This window comes from Phymastichus coffea, unplaced genomic scaffold (assembly GCF_024137745.1).
Source record: "Phymastichus coffea isolate CEN01 unplaced genomic scaffold, Cenicafe_Pcof_1.1 PCOF00040, whole genome shotgun sequence".
Taxonomy (NCBI): domain Eukaryota; kingdom Metazoa; phylum Arthropoda; class Insecta; order Hymenoptera; family Eulophidae; genus Phymastichus; species Phymastichus coffea.
Window position 1 is genome coordinate 1,005,990 of NW_026706851.1, and position 18,987 is coordinate 1,024,976.

General features: G+C 35.9%; 5 protein-coding genes across 8 annotated transcripts; 4 read left to right on the forward strand and 1 right to left on the reverse strand.

Moving 5' to 3' along the window:
- Nucleotides 1-2,793: 2,793 nt before the first annotated feature.
- LOC131664127 (T-cell activation inhibitor, mitochondrial-like) lies at nt 2,794-5,894 on the forward strand. Of its 2 annotated transcripts, none has more exons than XM_058935006.1 (8): nt 2,794-2,987; nt 3,105-3,219; nt 3,468-3,865; nt 3,967-4,279; nt 4,521-4,621; nt 4,664-4,825; nt 4,890-5,021; nt 5,079-5,894. In XM_058935006.1, the coding sequence occupies exons 1-8, from the start codon at nt 2,965-2,967 to the stop codon at nt 5,311-5,313; spliced, it is 1,479 nt and encodes a 492-aa protein (XP_058790989.1). In that variant the 5' UTR covers nt 2,794-2,964; the 3' UTR covers nt 5,314-5,894. The 2 variants fall into 2 exon arrangements, with proteins under 2 accessions (XP_058790989.1, XP_058790990.1); XM_058935007.1 differs by having other exon boundaries at nt 4,682-4,825.
- Nucleotides 5,895-6,031: 137 nt separating this feature from the next.
- Nucleotides 6,032-9,621, forward strand: LOC131664141 (germ cell nuclear acidic protein-like). The gene is made up of 2 exons (XM_058935033.1): nt 6,032-6,445; nt 6,511-9,621. The coding sequence occupies exon 2, from the start codon at nt 6,545-6,547 to the stop codon at nt 9,344-9,346; it is 2,802 nt and encodes a 933-aa protein (XP_058791016.1). The 5' UTR covers nt 6,032-6,445; nt 6,511-6,544; the 3' UTR covers nt 9,347-9,621.
- Nucleotides 9,622-9,772: 151 nt separating this feature from the next.
- LOC131664142 (engulfment and cell motility protein 1) lies at nt 9,773-12,836 on the forward strand. 2 transcript variants are annotated; one of them, XM_058935035.1, is made up of 8 exons: nt 9,773-10,158; nt 10,378-10,390; nt 10,463-10,674; nt 10,766-11,194; nt 11,274-11,690; nt 11,775-12,209; nt 12,286-12,592; nt 12,666-12,836. In XM_058935035.1, the coding sequence occupies exons 1-8, from the start codon at nt 10,027-10,029 to the stop codon at nt 12,824-12,826; spliced, it is 2,106 nt and encodes a 701-aa protein (XP_058791018.1). In that variant the 5' UTR covers nt 9,773-10,026; the 3' UTR covers nt 12,827-12,836. The 2 variants fall into 2 exon arrangements, with proteins under 2 accessions (XP_058791018.1, XP_058791017.1); XM_058935034.1 differs by having other exon boundaries at nt 10,378-10,674.
- Nucleotides 12,837-13,838: 1,002 nt separating this feature from the next.
- On the reverse strand, nt 13,839-16,921 carry LOC131664087 (uncharacterized). Its single transcript, XM_058934954.1, has 5 exons — nt 16,916-16,921; nt 15,538-15,809; nt 14,353-15,462; nt 14,125-14,290; nt 13,839-14,049 (listed from the first exon to the last, which is right to left on the reverse strand). The coding sequence occupies exons 1-5, from the start codon at nt 16,919-16,921 to the stop codon at nt 13,846-13,848; spliced, it is 1,758 nt and encodes a 585-aa protein (XP_058790937.1). The 3' UTR covers nt 13,839-13,845.
- Nucleotides 16,922-17,396: 475 nt separating this feature from the next.
- On the forward strand, nt 17,397-18,716 carry LOC131664046 (NAD(P)H-hydrate epimerase). Of its 2 annotated transcripts, none has more exons than XM_058934892.1 (2): nt 17,397-17,601; nt 17,694-18,716. In XM_058934892.1, exon 2 carries the CDS (start codon nt 17,744-17,746, stop codon nt 18,569-18,571), a length of 828 nt encoding a protein of 275 aa, XP_058790875.1. In that variant the 5' UTR covers nt 17,397-17,601; nt 17,694-17,743; the 3' UTR covers nt 18,572-18,716. The 2 variants fall into 2 exon arrangements, with proteins under 2 accessions (XP_058790875.1, XP_058790876.1); XM_058934893.1 differs by having other exon boundaries at nt 17,397-17,592.
- Nucleotides 18,717-18,987: the final 271 nt, after the last annotated feature.

Consider the following 18,987-nt stretch of genomic DNA (forward strand, 5'->3'; position numbering starts at 1 on the left):
ATCACCACAGATTAGCCAGTTGTGTTTCTTGTACTGTATTTTATTTAATACCAACTCAACATTTTTGTAATCTTCTTTCAGGGTAACCGAATGGGCCAGAGGTATTGCAGAATATTTATTAGTGTTATGTAATAATACAGCCTTCAGGCTTCGCTTAGAAGAATCCAGAAATAATCTCCATTCCTCAGATTTATAAACATCCTTCTTAAATTCGTTCATCAGATCCTTAACATTGTTGCAAAATACGAGATCATTCTCCGTAGAGAAATATTTTCTGAAGTCTTTTTCTCTATTCCGATAGTAAGAACATTTAGTACCTTTCGCCAGTAAATTTTTTTCCTTCAACCTCGAAGCAAGCAACTCTGCTCCCTCCTTTGATAAGCCTAACTCTCTAACTAGGTCATTAAGTTCTTTCTGATCAAATTCTCCTTTTATCTTTGTTTGTGATCCAGATGGCACATACTCGTCATTACTCTCGTCCGTTTCTTCTCTTTCACTCTCGGCCTCATCAGAACTAGAAATCTCTAATTCAGTAAGTGCAGAAGAAAGGTCACTTTCTACATCTGTATCTCTTTCTTCTGTTGGAGCTATAAACGGCTTGATTACACTAGACACACTCGCGTATACAATTTTGTGGACATTAGATGAGTTAAAACCTATAGTTTTTGTCATACAAAAATAACAATTCTCTACATTTTCTGGCTCACTCCAAACCATAGGTTTGACAAATTTTAATGGAGTTTTGTCCTTTTTGTACCGGCTAAACATCAGCCTACAGCTATTGCATATCAATTGTGGCAGCCAATCTTGCTCACCATCAGTGACTTTACAACCGAAACACTCATCGTATACTAGTTTCAAATCATCTGTGAATTTGCGAAGATCCGACTTTTTCAAAAAGTATTTGCCACACACATAGCAAAAGGAATTCACTTTTTGCTTACAACTATGAGAATTAGAGCGTATTCTTGTATTGTTGTACTCTACAGAGACCAAGTTTCCAACCACTGTAGAGCTGCAGTCGCATGATGACGACGATTGCGGACCTGCTTGCTCATCCTGACCAATCGCCGATACTGGGCATCCGAAACCCTGCATCGTACCTCTTCGTGTGCCAACCATGAGGGCATCATGCCTTCACCCCAGGGTTTTGCCGGAAAACAAAAAGCCAAAAAAAAAGCCGTTTTCCGCCGTCACCACGTGGAGGTACCCTGGGTTGCGGCACACGATTATTTCGGGAGTGTGATCAAAAAAATAAGTAACGATCACAGCTAGATGTAAGATTTTCCATTTTCTCTGAATCTGTGGTCAAAATTTCCTTTTTTTAATAAAAAAAATGTATATTTGACCTTGGGATGACCTTGATTTTGACCCTGAGGTATTAAGCGGTCTTTATATTTGGGTTCAGATGCTCAAAAAATATGTTAGAATGATAACTTGACTCGATTTCACTAATTGTCGAGGATTTGACCTTTAAACGACCTTCAATGCGGCCTGATGGAGACAAACGAACACCGCGGATTTGGATTCGGCGACCCTGAAAACATAACGACATGGTAGTTTGCCCCATGAAATTCCATTATCTTATTGTCATACGAATCCTCCATCCAACAAGATTAAGTGACCTTCACATGACCTTGAGGGTTATATTAAAAAAAATTGAATATGTATCTGGACGTAAAATTTCCCGCTCTTTCAGAATCTGCAGTCAAAAATTCATTTTTCCTAGAGTAAACAGCTTTGACCTTGAACTAACCTTCAAACTTACCTCATGGAGAAAAACAAATACCGGATTTAAACTCAGCGACCCCAAAAACTTAACAGACAGATGTCTTGTATTAGTTATTGCTGATTTCTGCAATGTGACCTTCAAATGCCCTTGAACCCGACGTGCTGAGGTTAAACGAATGCCAGATTCGGACTCAGCGCGCAAAAATACGTAGGAGTACATGGGTTTTGTCGATGGACATCCAAGTTCATTTTTTTTTGTGGGCCTGTGTTATCAGAATATTAACCACATTAAATTTGAAAAATATTCATGGGTGTTTTCATATAGAGGCAATAAAAAGTATACGACGTTAAATGTATTACTCGTACTTAATATACGATTGGAGCCATAATCACTACTATTGAGTATGTAAAGTTTAGTGTTGTATAATTGTATAATAGCTTTATCGATGGTAAGTTGAATTAATCTTTTGGATAATTTATCTCGAAACATGTGAAAGTTCATCGGTTTTTGAGGAAAAATGGGTAAAAGTTCTATTTTTATTCATGAATGAATATTGATGTATGTAATTAGAATCCCCAAGTTGGCATATAAAAGGTTCAAATAATATAATAAATATGAGAAAAACATAAAAGAAAAAACGCGTGGATCACGCTAAACACTAGATAAACATTAATTAATTAAAAAAAAAACGAATTAACATTTCACATTTCAAAATTATTTATATATTAATATTTTGTTAGATTGTTTGATGGCTCACCAGCATAAATGGCATCAAACAAATTAATTCACGACCCGCGAATTAAGTTATGAAGGCACAATTTGTTAAAATTAGCTCTTGACCTAGTGGTATCGTTTGGTATCCTTAATGTTCGATTGTCGAAAATAATTCAGATTTTGAACTTCGCGGGTCGCAAATTAATGTCCGCGCGAGGTGAACGCATTCGATCCCTTTCTATTTCTGTCTTCTCTCTCTCTCTCTCTCTCTCTCTTTCTCTCACTCTCTAGTGTCGTCTCAACTATATCTCTGTCTCTTTCACTCTTTCATGATTATGTAAGCCCAATACGCACAAAGCATAAAAAAACATCTGCTTTTAACACTGACAGTATGACGTCGTGTTTATCTCGTATAAACTTCCAAACACCATTCGCATTTTGCATAAACAATCAAAACAACACACAAGAAATGGAGATGGGAGTTTCTGTGATGTGATACCAATATATACGTAGTTACAATGTATTGCAATCTGAAGAAGTGGTAAACATTTTGATGAATATTTTAATAAGAAATTATGTTTTAATAAATTTATTTAAATTGTTTTTATTTTTTTATCTGTTTTCACTATACTACAAGAAAATTAATTTTTTATTACAGTTTGTATTGTAAACAAGCCGTGCGAGCTTTAAGCACAAGTGAAATTTCTACAGCACTTAGGCCTTTTTATTTTACTGTACATCCAGATCTTTTCTGTCAATTTCCAACTCAGCGGGTATGTTTCATCAATAATTGTATAGAAACTAATTCTTCATAAATTTTATTATATATTACTTTAGATAATGGTTGCTATTTTTGTTGCACTTGATAATGAAATTTTATTAATATGTTTTATTCAAATTTAAATCAATTAGAATTTTACTTTATTTTATTGCTTACAACTTTATTGCAATTATACCATACAATTGCACTCATATTGTAGGTAACCATTGTATTTATATAAAATTTTTTTTTAATTTTCAGACAGTGAATGAAAATTCCTTAAAAATATTAAGTTCAGCATTAGAAAATTTACAGCAACGAAGACCCATAAGACCAACAACTTTGGCTTTTTATCTTCGCTCAAAAGATGAAAAAGAATTAAAAGCTGGAAAATTTACTTTGGTAAACATACAGTTGAAAGAACAAGATATTCGCAAAACAATTCTGTCTATATTAAAAACATGTAATCTTCCCACAACTTTTGTTGATAAAATTGAAAAAGAGAAACCTGTAAGTGAAAATAATACCAGACCTACATTAAAATTTTGGAGTCGCTATTATTCAGGAGAAAAAATAGATTTTTCTGAATTAGAAGATAATCCTATTTATGCATCTATTTTCATGAGAAGAAAAATAAATACTGTTCCAGATACACTCAAGTTAGTATTAGAACATTACATTAAAACTGTATGATTTTTATAATGCTATTGGTTGAGATTACTGCAGTATTATTCTTAATATATTTTGTTATTTATTTTAGAGCTTATTTAGATAAAAATGTCAATGATGCTCATATTAAATTTGAAGCCTGTAGACCTATTCGATCAGAAGTTCAAAAGTTGGAATCTATGTTATGCAAAGATTTAGGTTTGAAATATATAATTTGGGATTGTGGTTGGAATATTACACATTATAGAGGCTGTTTGTTAGCTTTCAAAGCTCTATCCCAACATCATCCTGAACCTATGAAAGTTTTGAATGATCGAACACTTGTTTTTGCTAATGACACTGGAATTAGTGTTGAAGGAAATGTAATGCTTAATTCTGGAGAAGTTCGTCACAACTGGCTTGATGTATGAATATTTATATTATTAAAATATTAATTGCTGTCAATCAAATTATTATTAATACCGTGTTTATCAATTAAGTATGTAAAAAACGATTTTATAAACATGAGTTGTCTATGTATCATATAAAGGTTGAACTCTTAACCTTTTTGTACAGTTGTGATTATACCATTTTTATATTTTGAACTAAACATGAATTTTATCAAAACATATAAAAATTTTAATTTAAAACATTTTATTGTTTTAGTTAATAAAAAATGTCAGAAAATATGATGCAGTACTTTTACGATTGCCAGCTTTTGAAAAAGCAGTATCAAGAGTATTACTTGATATAAAAGTTGGACGAAGGTGCGTTATTTAAATAAAATGTTAAGTTGCAATTAGGTTTAGGATATTTTGCATGTGCAGGAAATTTATGCCAAAAGTTATGGTGGGACAATATGAATCACAATTACGACAATTAACAACAACTCTATCAGATTACCGTAGTAGAAGAAATTATCCAAGTTCCTGGCCAGAAAATTTATCTACTTATGAAATTGTGATTGAAGCGTGAGTATTATTTATTTAAATACACGAACACTATGATCTCTGGTACATTTCAATATAATTTTAGAGAAGCCGGACCACTAATGTTGTCTCCAACTGGTCAATTTATTGTGCCATCATCATGCCCTAGTTTTTTACTAGTCAGCTTTATTACAGAAAATCTTGAAGAAGCTACAAAGAGATTGAACCACTACAATAAGTAAGTTATAATATTATTTTTTATCTCAGCATTACAACTTTATTAATATTTTTTCAGTATAAAACATATAGAACGAGAATTACATGGGAAGGTTATTAAAGAATTAGGTTTAAATGCATTAAACAAAGATGATAGTATAACTCCAGATTTAATGATACAGTGCTGTGAACGTTTGTTGATGCATAAGAATGTTTTAGCACCCATTTTGAATGATGTGATGCTTTGGGTTACTCATTATTATTCTGTCATGAGTGATGGAGTTTTATGTGTTCCATGGGATTGGAAACTTTGAAATTTTTCTTTTGGAATGAAATTTTTACGACATGACAATAATGGAATTCAACTATTCTAACTATACTTTTTAAATTGGTATCTTAGTTTTATATATATTTAATTTGTAAATACCTACCAAATTTCGACAACCTCTTATGTTTGTAGATAGTGAATTTTTATTGTTTTTACATTATAGCAAAATGTATATAGTAAATATACATTTACTGATATTACAAAATCAGATTTGTCATCATGAATTTATATATATTAGTGTGGAAGTTGTTACAACGCATGAGTATAGTAAGACAAATATTACAATAATGAAATCGTGAATTTTTCATTATTTATGAGAACAACAATTATTTTTTTAGTAGCTAATTGATTTTTATATGTTCTTTATGTGACTGAAGAGTATAAAATTGAATAAACACCTATGAGAATCATAAAGATTTATCATAAGATCTAAGACGCAATTAATACATGTAGATGAAATAATAGTTACAAGTTATTTTATGTATACATTTATTATTTGTAGCCATGCCTTAATAATTATAAGAAAATTTTTTTCTTATAAAATTTATTTCACTTGGAACCAATCAATATATTTAAATAAATGACTGTTGTCAACATGAATCGAATGTAATAAAATATTTTTTTAAACTCTATATTGGTAATTTTTTTTATTATTTTTACTGATTGTTGATGATTATTGCAAGTATTTTAAATATACTCAATTGCTGTAAAATAATTTCTTAATACAATTATTTTCAAACTTTTCTTTATTAAATTATTAGCATTTATTGTATAAACTTTATTATTAAGCATAAAGATATATTTGTACATCCGCTCATATTATATGAATTCAAACTAACGCGCTTGTGAGATGTTGTTATGCGTCTGCGTTTGAATTGACCGTTATAATTTCAAACCTCAAACCTGCATGTCTGAAACACTAATTTAAAAATGGCGATTCTGTGAAATTCAATACATGTGCATTTATAGCTTTTGTTTCAATTTAAGAATACTTAAATTTCGTTTAGCTCATCAACAAAAATTTATTTAAAGGTCGGTCTTGGCGATTAATCAACTGTGTCGTGATGTAAAAATTTTGAGTAAGACGATAAGACAAACGATTAATTAGAAAATATTAGGTATAACTATACACAATAAACATATAGTTATCATTTCAATTATTTATATTTATTTTAAATTTTAGTAGGCCCAAATTGAAACAACTCTTATTCTGATAAATGGATTTTGACGATTCGTTTTACCAACAATGGAAGGCACAAAAAATAAACAACCGCCGGCTTTTTGCAGAAAAATTAGATGTCGCATCTGGAAATATAAAAATATTTTCTTCAACAGCTTTGAATGAACAAACTGAAAATGAAACTTTCAGTTTACGATTGTCTGAATCATATGTTGATGAGACTCAAGAGAGTTTTGAAAATAATCAACAGAAAAAAACTGAGGAAATCATTTTGATAAGTGATTCCAGTGTCGAAGAAAATAGTCTCATTAATGAAAAGTCAGACACAAGAAAAAATTATGTAAATACTGCTGTAAAAGAAAAACCAAACAAACTGTGTATAATTGAGTCCTCTGATGATGAATTGCCCAACTTTCAAGTACAAGAAACTTTACAGAAAAGCATTAGAAAAATTTCTACTTCTAAAAAGTCAACAGAGCAATTTAACAAGACAAATGTAATCATTGAAGAAAGTGATTCTGAATTAGAACAAAGTAAAGTACCAGAAATCATAAAAGAAACTATTGCTGAAAGCATAACATTGTCTGACAGAAAGAAAAAAGAAATATTGCAATGGCTTTCAACTAATTTTGATAGTTCCAGATGTAATAGTTCTTGCAGTACTGAAAGTGCAATAGCAGATAGCAGAAAAAGTGGTATAAGTTCAGGGAACAGTAGCTTAGAGCGTCTAGAGCAAAATTATGAGACACCTAATAACCGTGGAAAATTGTCTAAACTAACAATAGATAGACAGAAAAAAAATTTGAATGAAACTAAAAATCAAACGAAGATTGATGAATATTTTCCAAATGGCAAAAAGGGACAGTTGAAAATAGTAAATGAGATTACTCCGAAGAGTAAAGACTCTCATATAACTCCTGTAAGAAAGATTAAATTTAGTTCAAAAGATTTGATTTTATCTGAAACAACGTCTACTAGAAACAAAACACCAACAGACAAAAAACTTGATTCGACCCCAGTAAATAATGTACTTAAGAAAAAAATACCTGAATCTAATGTAACTTCAATGGTTGATAAAAGTTCAGATAAAAGAATCAAGAAAACAAAAAGTGAAAAGTCTTCTGAGTCTTCCAAAAATGATCATTCTGATACAATATCAGAGAATAGTGTAAAACTAAATCCAAGAAATATTATTATACCTGAATCTGAATCTTTTGGATCTGACAATGAATTAAATGTAACCGAAGATCCAAACATTAAAAAATGTGGCAATATAGACATAAAAATTTTATCTGAAAATAATTCTCTAATATCTAATGTCAATCTAATCAAAACCAGTGATGAAGATATTTTTCAAAGTACGTCTGATTCCAATTCAAAAAGTAAAGAGTCACCGAACAATGATCATAATAACACCATTAATGATTGTGCAGATATTTTAGAAAATTTATATGGTACAACTTGGAGAAACAAAGTAAATACACTTGTATCTATGACTGAACCAAGAAAAAATACCACGAAAACTGTTATTAAAAAAGTACAAACTGAAAAAAAAAGTTGTAATAGACCTGCACTGAAAGATTTTTGTAATAAAGAACTTTCAGATAAAGAAAATGATCATGTTATTAACAAAGGAAATGTGCAAACTGAAAAAGTCAAGAATAGTCACAGGCAAAAAGATAATTTTATTAATGATAATGAATCTTCAGAAAGTAGTCCAGATTGCTCTTATTACACAGCTTTAACAAATCCTATATCATCTCAACAGAATGTTCCAGTTAAAATAAAAGAGAATGATCACCAAAAAAAATGGAAAGAACTTTGTGATTCAGAATCTGATTTAGATGATGCCAATCAGAAACAAAAAGATCATTGTCAAAGAAAACTAAGTTTTAATTCATCAAACACTTCTAGTACAAGTGAGTTTGATCCAGAAGATATAATCCCCCCAAAATCTACAAAAGTGAAAAAACTAATAACTTTTTCAACTGTTAAAAAGACATCTTATCCTACTAAAAAGCCATCTGTTAGAAAAAGTTTTATAGCTTCACTATCTAAAGATGTACCTCTAGAAAATGCAGATTTCAAAGCTATGGTTTATAGAGTTAAGTATCCTTCTTTGAAAGAAGAATTATGTAAAGTATTGTTCAAATTATTTAACGAAAAAGTTTTTGACTATAAATTACCTGAAGACATGTCGATAGAATGGAGTATTAGATTACGTGGAACTGCTGGTAAATGTTATAACAAACAATCGCTTAAAGCACTTGGTAACACAGTTAGATCTTCAAGAATTGTTTTGGCATCTAAAGTTTTAGATTCTCCAGATAGATTAAGAGACACGTTGATCCATGAAATGTGTCATGCAGCTACATGGTTAATAAATAATGTATCCGATGGTCATGGAAATTTTTGGAAAGCTTGGGCAAATAAAGCTATGAAAGTTTTTCCAGAATTACCTACTATTTCTAGATGTCATAATTATGAAATTCAAACAAAGTATACCTATAAATGCACTGGTTGTGGCTATACTATTGGAAGACATTCCAAATCATTAGATTTAAATAGTAAACGTTGTGGATATTGTTATGGAACATTTGAACTTTTAATTAATAAAGTGACAAAAACTGGTAGAGTACAGAAAAAGAGTACTGCTCAGACAAAAGAACCATCAGGATTTGCTCTTTATGTTAAAGAAAATTATCAATTGGTAAAGCAAAGTCGAAGTTCTATGAAACATGCTGAAGTTATGAAAACTTTAGGACAACAATTTTCTGCAGTTAAAATAACACCCAAACCAGCTAATAAAATTAGAAATAATGACGATGAATCCCCATAATCTGAAAGAAAATAACACACTTGAATAGTTATACCTAGTATACTTGATAGTGAGACTGATTCACCAGATGTTCTAGTGAAATTTTTTATATTTTATATTTTGTAAATATACATCAAGATTATGACATGTGATTTTCTCTTTAAAAAATGTGTTAAAATAGTATTTTATGACAATTTTTACACATTTTTAATATAAAATACCAGTAAAATATATGTATTGTATAAAATTGAATTTCCAGAAATATTTTAAATATAAATAAATAGTTGATTTTTATGAACAAATTACATTTGCCTCTTTAATTGGTTTCATGATATGTTACACAGTAACACAGTATATACCCACTTCTCTATTTTGTAAACAAGTTCTGACAATCCAACCATACCTAATGTATGACAGACTGACTGACGAGCTCTGACAGCGTGAATCATCTGTAATGTAGGTTGTATCCACCCAATATCAATCGTGAAGCTTGGAAAATGCAGTGGTCGAAAACGATTTAAGGATAAAATAAATTTTGATTTTTTCACCAGAAAAGTGTCCTTATAATTATTAAATATTGGAAATAGTGCTTACATTAAATACTCATGTTAATCAATAGTGGAAAAATTATAGCTGCAATATAATACTTTACGCTTTTGACGTAAGAAAATTTTTTAAATATTTACACAATTACGTGATTAATGTATACGCAAACAATAAAAATGCCAGCGCAGAAGGATGCCAATATTGTTAAAATAGCAGTTGAATTAAAAGATCAAGTACCACAACTGAAAGAATTCAACCAAAAACAGCCCCTGACAGTAATTATTCAGGTTAGTTTATTTATCTTTTTTCCAAACTACTAAATATACTCATTATTATTTTACATACTCTTTACTTTAAATTCTTATTTTATTTAATCGTTTATTTTTTATTCATTTTTTATAAAAAAAAATTATAAAATTTAAATGGTTAAAATTTGAAAGAAAGAATAGTAATGAATTATTAATTTAAGAAGATAATAAAAACAATAATATATAATTATTCCTCAGGAACTATGCAATGGTTGGGGTTTGCCAGATCCAGAATCATATTCACTACAATTTTCTGATAACAACAATCAAAACTATATTACAGATAAAAACAGAAATGAAGTTAAAAATGGAAGTATCCTACGTTTAGAACATTCACCTTCAAAAACTGCTGTAGATATCCTGGCTCTATTAAACAATGGCATTTCAGAAGATAAAATAATTGGAACTCTTGAAAAACTTAGTAGACTGAGCCGAGATGTCACTTTTGCTAATGAATTTATAGATAAACAAGGATTATCTATCATAATTTCCCAGGTAAAATTACGTGATATTGTAAAATTTATTGTTATTTTATCATCTTTAAATTTTTCAAATATTATTAGTAAATACATTACCAATATTGCAGGTTGAAGCAGAAAAATATAAATCTGGTGCTTTGGCTTATTGTCTACAGTCCTTTGTGGAATTGATGGATCATGGAATTGTTTCATGGGACATTGTTGAAGCACCATTTACTAATAGAGTTGCTAGTTATGTTAATAATCAAGCTACAGCTATTGATTCTAATGTGGTGAAGGCATCTTTAAATATTCTAGAAAGCATTGTACTGAATGCTAGTGGAAAATGTAGTCAAGTTGAAAAAGAAGTAACATTCCCAAATCTCATGAAGCATTTGCAACATATGAATCCACAAATCCAGCAGAATGCTATAGCTTTAATAAATGCCCTTTTTTTGAAAGCAGATATGACGAAACGTCGGCATATTGCATCTACTTTACAGTCAAAGCACAACAGAAATGTTTTTCTTACTAATATTATTCAATCTACTGGACAAGTAAGTGTTCAATTAGTAATGATTACTATTAATAATTAATTTTACTATTTCTCATAAAACATTTATTAAATTAATGAAGGTGGGGACAGAAATGGCTCACCAGCTATATGTCCTTCAAACACTAATGTTGAGCTTACTCGAGCAAAGAATGATGACTAAAATGGATAATCAAGACCAGGATGCTCATGATAAAATCAAAGAACTTCGAAGAATCGCTTTTGATTCAGAGGGAGCCAGTAATAGTGATGTTACAGCCAGAAAACAAGGATTATTTGCTAAAGATTATAAAAAATTAGGCTTTAAGTGTGATATAAATCCTGCTCTAGATTTTACAGAAACGCCTCCAGGCATGTTAGCTCTTGACTGCATGGTGTACTTTGCTCGAAATCATACAGAGAATTATACAAAAGTTGTCTTAGAAAACTCTTGCAGAGCTGATGAGCATGAATGTCCTTTTGGGAGGACTAGTGTTGAGTTAGTCAAGCTACTATGCGACGTACGTAAATAATAAGTTTCTTAAATTAAAATCAAGTTTCATTTATTTGCTCTGTAATGCTCAATTGTAAGATCTTTGTTACAGGTTTTAAGGATTGGCGAGGCACCTAGTGAACAAGGCCAATCATATCATCCAATGTTTTTTACCCATGATCATCCTTTTGAAGAATTTTATTGTGCTTGTATTGTTTTATTGAACAAAACGTGGAAAGAAATGAGAGCTACAATAGAAGATTTTGTTAAAGTTTTTTCTGTAGTACGCGAACAAATAACAAGAGCACTTGATTCACGGCCAACAGGCTTAGACAAATTTAAAAATAAGTTGCAACAATTGACCTACTCTCATATTACAAATTTATGGCAGCAAGAAAGAACCAACCGAGAAGAATGGGAAAGCCATGCTCGACCTATTGTGGAATTGAAAGAACAAATAACTCCCGATATAATGGCTCTTATTCAACAACAGAGACTAGGATTTTTGGTAGAAGGAACAAGATTTACCAAATATAGCGCAAGAGGAGTTAGTTGTTTTTTTAATACGTACTTCTTTAACAAATCTAACAATTTTTCTTTAAATATTATGTTTTATTGTTCAGAGAATAAAGGATAAATTTTGGTATGTCCGTTTATCGCCAAATCATAAGGTCTTCCATTATGGGGATTGTGATGAAAAATCGGTACCAAGTATAGACGAACTACCAACGAAACTAGCGGTTGTAGAAATTCGAAGCTTGGTTATTGGCAGAGATTGTCCTCACATGAAAGATTTGCAGCGGCGCAAAACTACTCATCAGTTGGCTTTTTCTCTAATTTTGGACTCTGTGGATGTCGCAAGCTTGGATTTTGTAGCTCCTGACGAACAAGTCTTTGACTACTGGACTGATGGAATCAATGCTTTGCTCGGTAAAAAAGAAGCTTTGAATTTATATAGATTTTGTTTAAATTGCATGAAATAACTATATTTATCTACTAAAAGGCAATCGAATGGCGAGTAAAGAAACTGAAAAAGACTTGGATACTCTCTTATCAATGGATATTAAGCTGAGACTGCTGGATACCGAAGGAATCGACATTCCCCAAGACCCACCACCAATTCCTGATCCTCCTCTAAACTATGATTTTTGTTACGATGTTTAGAATTCACAATCGTTTCAAGTCAATTCACGTTCTCATTCCAAAACTATATACAAGTCAGTGTGACTATCAGAATAATTTCTATAATTTATAGTATAACGTTCATAATGACTGATAATTCGCGAATCGTTTTGTCTTAAACGTAGTCAAGACTTGACCAAAGAACGTAATCGAAAAATTTTCAAACTTGAATGTTTTGATAAAAATTTAATCAATTTCATAGCGTTAATTGTATAATTTAATAATATAATATTATTTTATCGTATTTCTGAAGATTTTTTATGGTAGATTTTTATTCTGCCAAAGTTTATTATGCAGATATTTAACGTAAATCATAGGTTTTGATGTAATGGGGAAGATATTAGACATGTATATCGATATAAAGCATTTAATATTATCAGTATTTTGTAACTGAAAAAAATCGTGAAATAAATAAACATTTTTAGCGTAATAAAAGTTTGCTTTGTACAAATTTTAACTTAGTTTAATTCGTGTATTGATAAGCGAAGCTTTCGGTGTATAGAGCTTTACAAAGTTACAAAATTGAGCATTCATAATGAGTGTGAGTATTGAAACATTGACAATCACTGGACACTTTAGTAGTCAGACCAATATGGCGTTTTTCGTGCGCCAACGGTCCATATGTATATGAACAACGAAGACAAACGCCAGAGCTTTTATCTTTGTTTATTTTAATAAATAGATGTAGCAATTTGTTTTATCTCGAGCAAATAGGTAACATTCGCTGACCGAAGTGTTTGCAATCTCTCAGTAAGTATTCGGTAGAGAAGTATTGCTGAAAGTGACGAAGGCTTCGGTTATGGAAAAATACTCGGTCTTCTTGCTAGAGTCGTAAAAAAAAATTGCAACAGCGTGCAAGACATTACGACGAGACGAATTCCATTGGCTTTGAGAAACGAGGAAAGGTTTCTCGACGATTCAAAGCGCTGAGGTTGAAATGTTGAGCAAAGTGAGTTGTCGGTGGGATGACAGTGGTGACGGTGAACCAAGAAGCAGTGGAGTTACATGGCTTCGTCTTGGAAAATGTGATAATGCTGAGGCTCATTGGCGTAGGGGTCAGAAGGGCAGAGAAAGAATTCGATGAGGTTCAAGACAGGCCCTCGGCTAAAGGGGTTCCAGTACTTTCCCCTTTTGTCGCGCAGGTAGGAGTACCTCTTGTAATTGAACATCTCGTTGGTGGTGAGGTTCATGCAAGCGTGCAGGACCTGCAAGGGGGCGAAAGGCGTTAGAGAAGAGAAGAGCGGCGCACCGAGGAGGCGGGCGAGAGGGGCGGCGCGCACCGAGGTGCAGGTCAGTATCCAGCCCAGGGCGCAGAAGACCAGCGCCTCGAGCAGCCCGAGCACGTAGAGCAGCTGCACGCCCTCGATGGCTATGCAGTAGCAGGCAAAGTAGAGCGTGAACGAGCAGTTGATGGCGACGCACATGACGAAGAGGAAGAACCACATCCTGCGGACAGGCGAGAAAGAGCTGAGCGAGGCCGAGCGGGGCCGCGCGCCCTCGCGGCTCACCTGTTGCGCAGGCCCACGCAGTTGTAGACGAAGGGGCAGTGGTGGTCGAAGTAGGCCACGCAGCGGTTGCAGACCCGGCAGTGCTTGGCGCGCAGCGGCCGGAAACACTTGCAGCTGTGACAGAGCCGCGAGAGCAGCAGGCTGCGCCGGCGCCACTTGTCCAAGTAGGGGATCTGGCGCACGGCCCGGTAGTAGGCATCGCTGTTGCGCGGCACGTAGCCCGGGTCCTTGCGGTTGGCCACCAGCCAGCACAGCCACATCAGCAGGTTCCAGTAGACGAAGCAGTAGTGGCTGCCGCGCAGCAGGTTCCAGGTGATGGGCAGGCACTTGAGCAGGTACATGGGGTAGCCCCAGAGCAGCACCGAGGCCAGGAACAGCAGCAGCGGGCCCTTGCTGGCGCCCGCGCCGCCGAAGAGCAGCGCCCAGAGCTCGGCCGCCGGCGGCAGCCAGCGCGCGCGCCGCCGCGCCTCCGCCTGCAGCAGGCGCACCACCTCCGCGTGGCGCCGGCCCTGCGCCAGCTGCAGCGGGCTCTTGCCGTTCTTGTCGCGCGGCTCCAGCGCCACCTTGCTCTTCTGGCAGAGCAGCCGCGCGCAGCCGAGGTGGCCCGACAGGCAGGCCAGGTGCAGCGGCGTCGAGCCGAAGTGGTCGGGCTTCTGCGGGTCGGCGCCGCTGGCCATCAGCAGCCGGATCAGCTCGGTGTGGCCCTTGTAGGCGGCCCAGTGCAGCGCCGCGTCGCCGTTGATGTCCGTCAGGCCGACGCGCGCGCCGCAGCCCAGCAAGAAGGCCGCCGTGGCCAGCCGGCCGAACATGCAGGCCGTCATCAGCGGCGTCAGGCCCTTGAAGTCGGCCGCGTTCACGGCCACGCCGCTGCGCAGCAGCAGCTGCGCCAGCGCGCTGTGGCCCTTCCGGCAGGCCCAGTGGATGGGCCGCGGACCCTGCGTGCCCAGGCAGGGCAGGTCCACGGGCCCGCCGCGCTCCACCAGGTAGCGCATCACCTCGGCGTTGCCGTCCAGCGCGGCCCAGTGCGCCGGCGTGTAGCCCCACTGGTCGCGCGCGCTCAGGCTGGCCGCGCCGTGCGCCTCCACCAGGCGGTCGGCGCCCGCCGTGTCCCTGCGGCCGGAGTCGGTTGGGTCAGTCGCGCCGCCGCTGGACTCCCCCCCCACCCCCCGGGGGCCCTCCGCTTACCCGGCCCGCAGCAGCTCGAAGACGCGCCGGGCCTCGTCGCTGGGCCCCTGGCCGGCCTCCAGCGCCGCCTCATCGGCGTACACGTCGTCGTCGGGGCCGCCCGGGCGGGCGGCGCGCTCGCGCGCGCAGCTCTTCGGGGCCGCTTGGCCCGACTGCGCCGTCGACGCCGGCGGCCCGCTCGGCAGCAGGTGCCCAACCAGGTCCGGCTCGGGGCTCAGCTCCCATACCGACTTGGCCGAGCCCGGCCCCGTCACCGGGCTCACCGGGTACACCTGCAACGTCGAGCACTCGTCAGTGCCGCTGCTGTTGCGCCCTCGTGCCCCGCTTCGCGCACCCCGGCTCTTCGGACGCCGTGATGGCTAATCGACCGACGCTAATTGCCGCGCAGCTTCTCCAACGAGACGAGTTGAGCGCGTGGAAGTAGCCGAACCGTATCTCGCGTGGTTCTTACGAGAAATCAATGGCGTTCGATCGAGAAGAGAAACGGAAAATCACGTTTGACAAGTGCAGCGATCCTGCCACTGTACCAACCGCATATTTGGAGATATCAGCGGCTCAATTTCATTTCGATGATACATCGATGGAAACGGTTTTGCATATCTTTTATTCACAACTAAAATAAACTGGACGGATATAAAAATAGTTGTCATTCTACACAAATCTATCTTTCTCGGTGAAATAGGTACTCACGAATTTCAATCGGACCATCTAGTATTTCAATAAGTCTGATGCTTAAAAACAAAAGTTTTAGTATGACGCGGCTGACAATTCTAATTGGAGAAGCGCACGCAATGAATTAAATCCAGAACAAGCAAGTTATTGATGCATTAAGATTTCTTACGTACTTAGAAAGCCAAAAAATACCCCATTCCGATTTAAATATTTAAGGCAATTTCAAACGAAATAGACATTGCTATCGAGTTGGTAGGGTAACTGAAACTATAGTAGGGCAAATATTGTGGATCGAGGTACAGCGGTGATCGCTTTACAAATACAAGTTGTATGTACGCCTAAATAGTAAGCATATGAAGTAGAACGTAAAAAATAGAAACATAGCCTCGACATAATCACCTTGCAGAATGCTGGAGGCTCCGTGGTTGCACGATTTTAGTTGACCTTCGCGAGTAACCAAAAACTGCAATTGGTTCAATCGAGCGACTTCGCGGCTCTCAAAACGTCGCATCAAGGATCACGGCGATGCTTTGCGTATCCATGCGTGAGAATACGCGTGCCACTGGATTATCGTTGAGAATTCAGAAGACCAAAAACGTTGAAAGCCACAACGAGATTAATGTCGTGTAAACATAGCGTATCCGTGTGGCGCACACGAAAATGAGTACAAGCTTGGGCAAGGCTCTACTTTCGTCGTTACACCTACTGCCATGACTGCTGTGTGCACTCGTCGAGGGACTCGAGGGTAGTGAACGAAATGCGCCTGTCGCTCGCGAGGGTGAGTTGCGCGTTCGAATCGATAAACCAGTGCGCAGCTCGGTCTCGCTTAATCGTCGCATATTCATATACGTATCAATACATGTATCCATCCACGATGTCAAATGACTTTTTTATGCTTTCGTAACCACTCGGAAATGTTTATATTTATTCTTTTGGCTTTAACAAAATTGCTTATTCCAAAAAAACATTTCATTACTGACGTATAGAGAAACAGTTACACACCGTAAATAGAAAATATACTTATACTTCACACGTTTGATGATTATGCAATTACAAAAAAGGGAACAACTTTATTTTCAAGCACATTCAGTGTATTTCAATGTGAATATTTACAAAATTTCCGCTTAAAGTCTCGTTGATTGGGTTTCCGAACCCTAGATGTCACTAGTGAGTTCATTTGATAACTGGCTGTTCTATTTACATTATTTTATCAAATTCAACTTTTAAGTTTAAGTTTGCGTGATACACATCTATATATGGTACATATACTATACACAGCTGATTTAATAGCCATCGCTTTTATTGCTTTTTCACAAAAATAAATGGCCTTACGAATGTTATACCATAGATTTTTCATACAAGGGTAAACCTGTTATGAACAAGGTAAAAAAGGTAAAATGACAAAATAAATGATAAATAAATTTGTTTTTGTATCGTTAATAACCTTATCTCAACCGGCACTTCTTAAATTTGTATTTCTCTAGGTGGAAATACCATTAATCGTACACAATACTACGCAGTAAACAATCTCTCAATGACCCAAGTTGTCTTGAATTGTCAACATAAGTTAATATCATTTAGTATACGATTAAAATCTCTTGCTTGCAGTCAGCTGTACTATTGCTGCAACAGTGTATTCAGATCGGCAAATATAAGAAACCAATCCAAAATGGTCAAGTACCTTAATCAATCCGAGGCAATGAATGTTGATAAGGAGTTATTCGAAAAATATAAGTTTAGTGTTGATCAATTAATGGAATTAGCTGGTCAAAGTTGTGCCATTGCCATTGCAAAATGTTATCCATTGTCTTCGAACAGCAACAATGCTATCTTGGTATGTTGTGGACCAGGAAATAATGGTGGAGATGGCCTTGTTTGTGCTAGACATTTGAAAATCTTTGGCTACTCACCAGAGCTTTACTATCCACAAAGAACAAATAATACTTTGTATCAAAATCTATTTCATCAATGTATGGAAAATGATATTCCAGTTTTAGAAACTACAGCAGATGTTAAAGATACAAAATCTTATAAACTGATTGTAGATGCTTTGTTTGGATTTAGTTTCAAACCGCCAGTTAGACCTAACTTTATTCCAATTATTGATATATTAAAAAATTCAAGTGCTCCTATATGTAGTATTGATATCCCATCAGGTTGGAATGTTGAAACTGGTCCTCCAGCAGAAAATGCCATTAAACCAGAAATGTTGATATCATTAACAGCACCTAAACTATGCGCCCATAAATTTATTGGAAAGCATCATTATCTTGGAGGAAGATTTGTGCCCAAAAAATTGGAAACATCATATCAACTTAATTTACCAGAATATCCTGGCACGGACTATATTGTACCACTGTGATATTTTATTATTCTTTATTATTGAAATCTGTTAAAAATGGAATTTCCACACTATACTATTTTTTAAATATAAACAATTTTTGTAATTTTGTATTCTAAAGATCAAGTTTAATATGATGTGTATGTAAAAACAATGGGGGAATAAACAAGCTTTTAATTAAAGAAAAAAAAAGATATGAAATGTTTGATATGCTCACACATTGTCATGAATTTAACGCATTTTATTGATTTATTATACAGAAGTGTAAAAAGAATGATACAAAAAGTAATGCAACATCAGCATTGAAGTATAGTCGGGTTGATATTAACTAAAAAACAACGAGCAACAATTCTAGAATGTTGTATTAAACTGTTTTTTTCTGCAATGCTAGCTCTATTACAAAAGAAAATTCCTGAACTCATTTACTTTCTATATTT

Excerpts from the sequence above, each read along its gene's own strand:
- LOC131664141 (XM_058935033.1), top strand. The coding sequence starts at position 6,545 with ATGGATTTTGACGATTCGTTTTACCAACAATGGAAGGCACAAAAAATA.
- LOC131664142 (XM_058935034.1), top strand. The coding sequence starts at position 10,027 with ATGTATACGCAAACAATAAAAATGCCAGCGCAGAAGGATGCCAATATT. Across the intron at positions 12,210-12,285 it reads CCAAATATAGCGCAAGAGGA|AGAATAAAGGATAAATTTTG; the intron begins GTTAGTTGTTTT and ends TTTATTGTTCAG. Across the intron at positions 12,593-12,665 it reads TGGAATCAATGCTTTGCTCG|GCAATCGAATGGCGAGTAAA; the intron begins GTAAAAAAGAAG and ends ATCTACTAAAAG.
- LOC131664127 (XM_058935006.1), top strand. The coding sequence starts at position 2,965 with ATGTATTGCAATCTGAAGAAGTG. Across the intron at positions 3,220-3,467 it reads GTCAATTTCCAACTCAGCGG|ACAGTGAATGAAAATTCCTT; the intron begins GTATGTTTCATC and ends TTTAATTTTCAG. Across the intron at positions 3,866-3,966 it reads ACTGTTCCAGATACACTCAA|AGCTTATTTAGATAAAAATG; the intron begins GTTAGTATTAGA and ends TATTTATTTTAG.
- LOC131664046 (XM_058934892.1), top strand. The coding sequence starts at position 17,744 with ATGACCCAAGTTGTCTTGAATTGTCAACATAAGTTAATATCATTTAGT.
- LOC131664087 (XM_058934954.1), bottom strand. Across the intron at positions 15,463-15,537 it reads TTCGAGCTGCTGCGGGCCGG|GGACACGGCGGGCGCCGACC; the intron begins GTAAGCGGAGGG and ends CTCCGGCCGCAG. Across the intron at positions 14,291-14,352 it reads TGCGTGGGCCTGCGCAACAG|GATGTGGTTCTTCCTCTTCG; the intron begins GTGAGCCGCGAG and ends GCCTGTCCGCAG.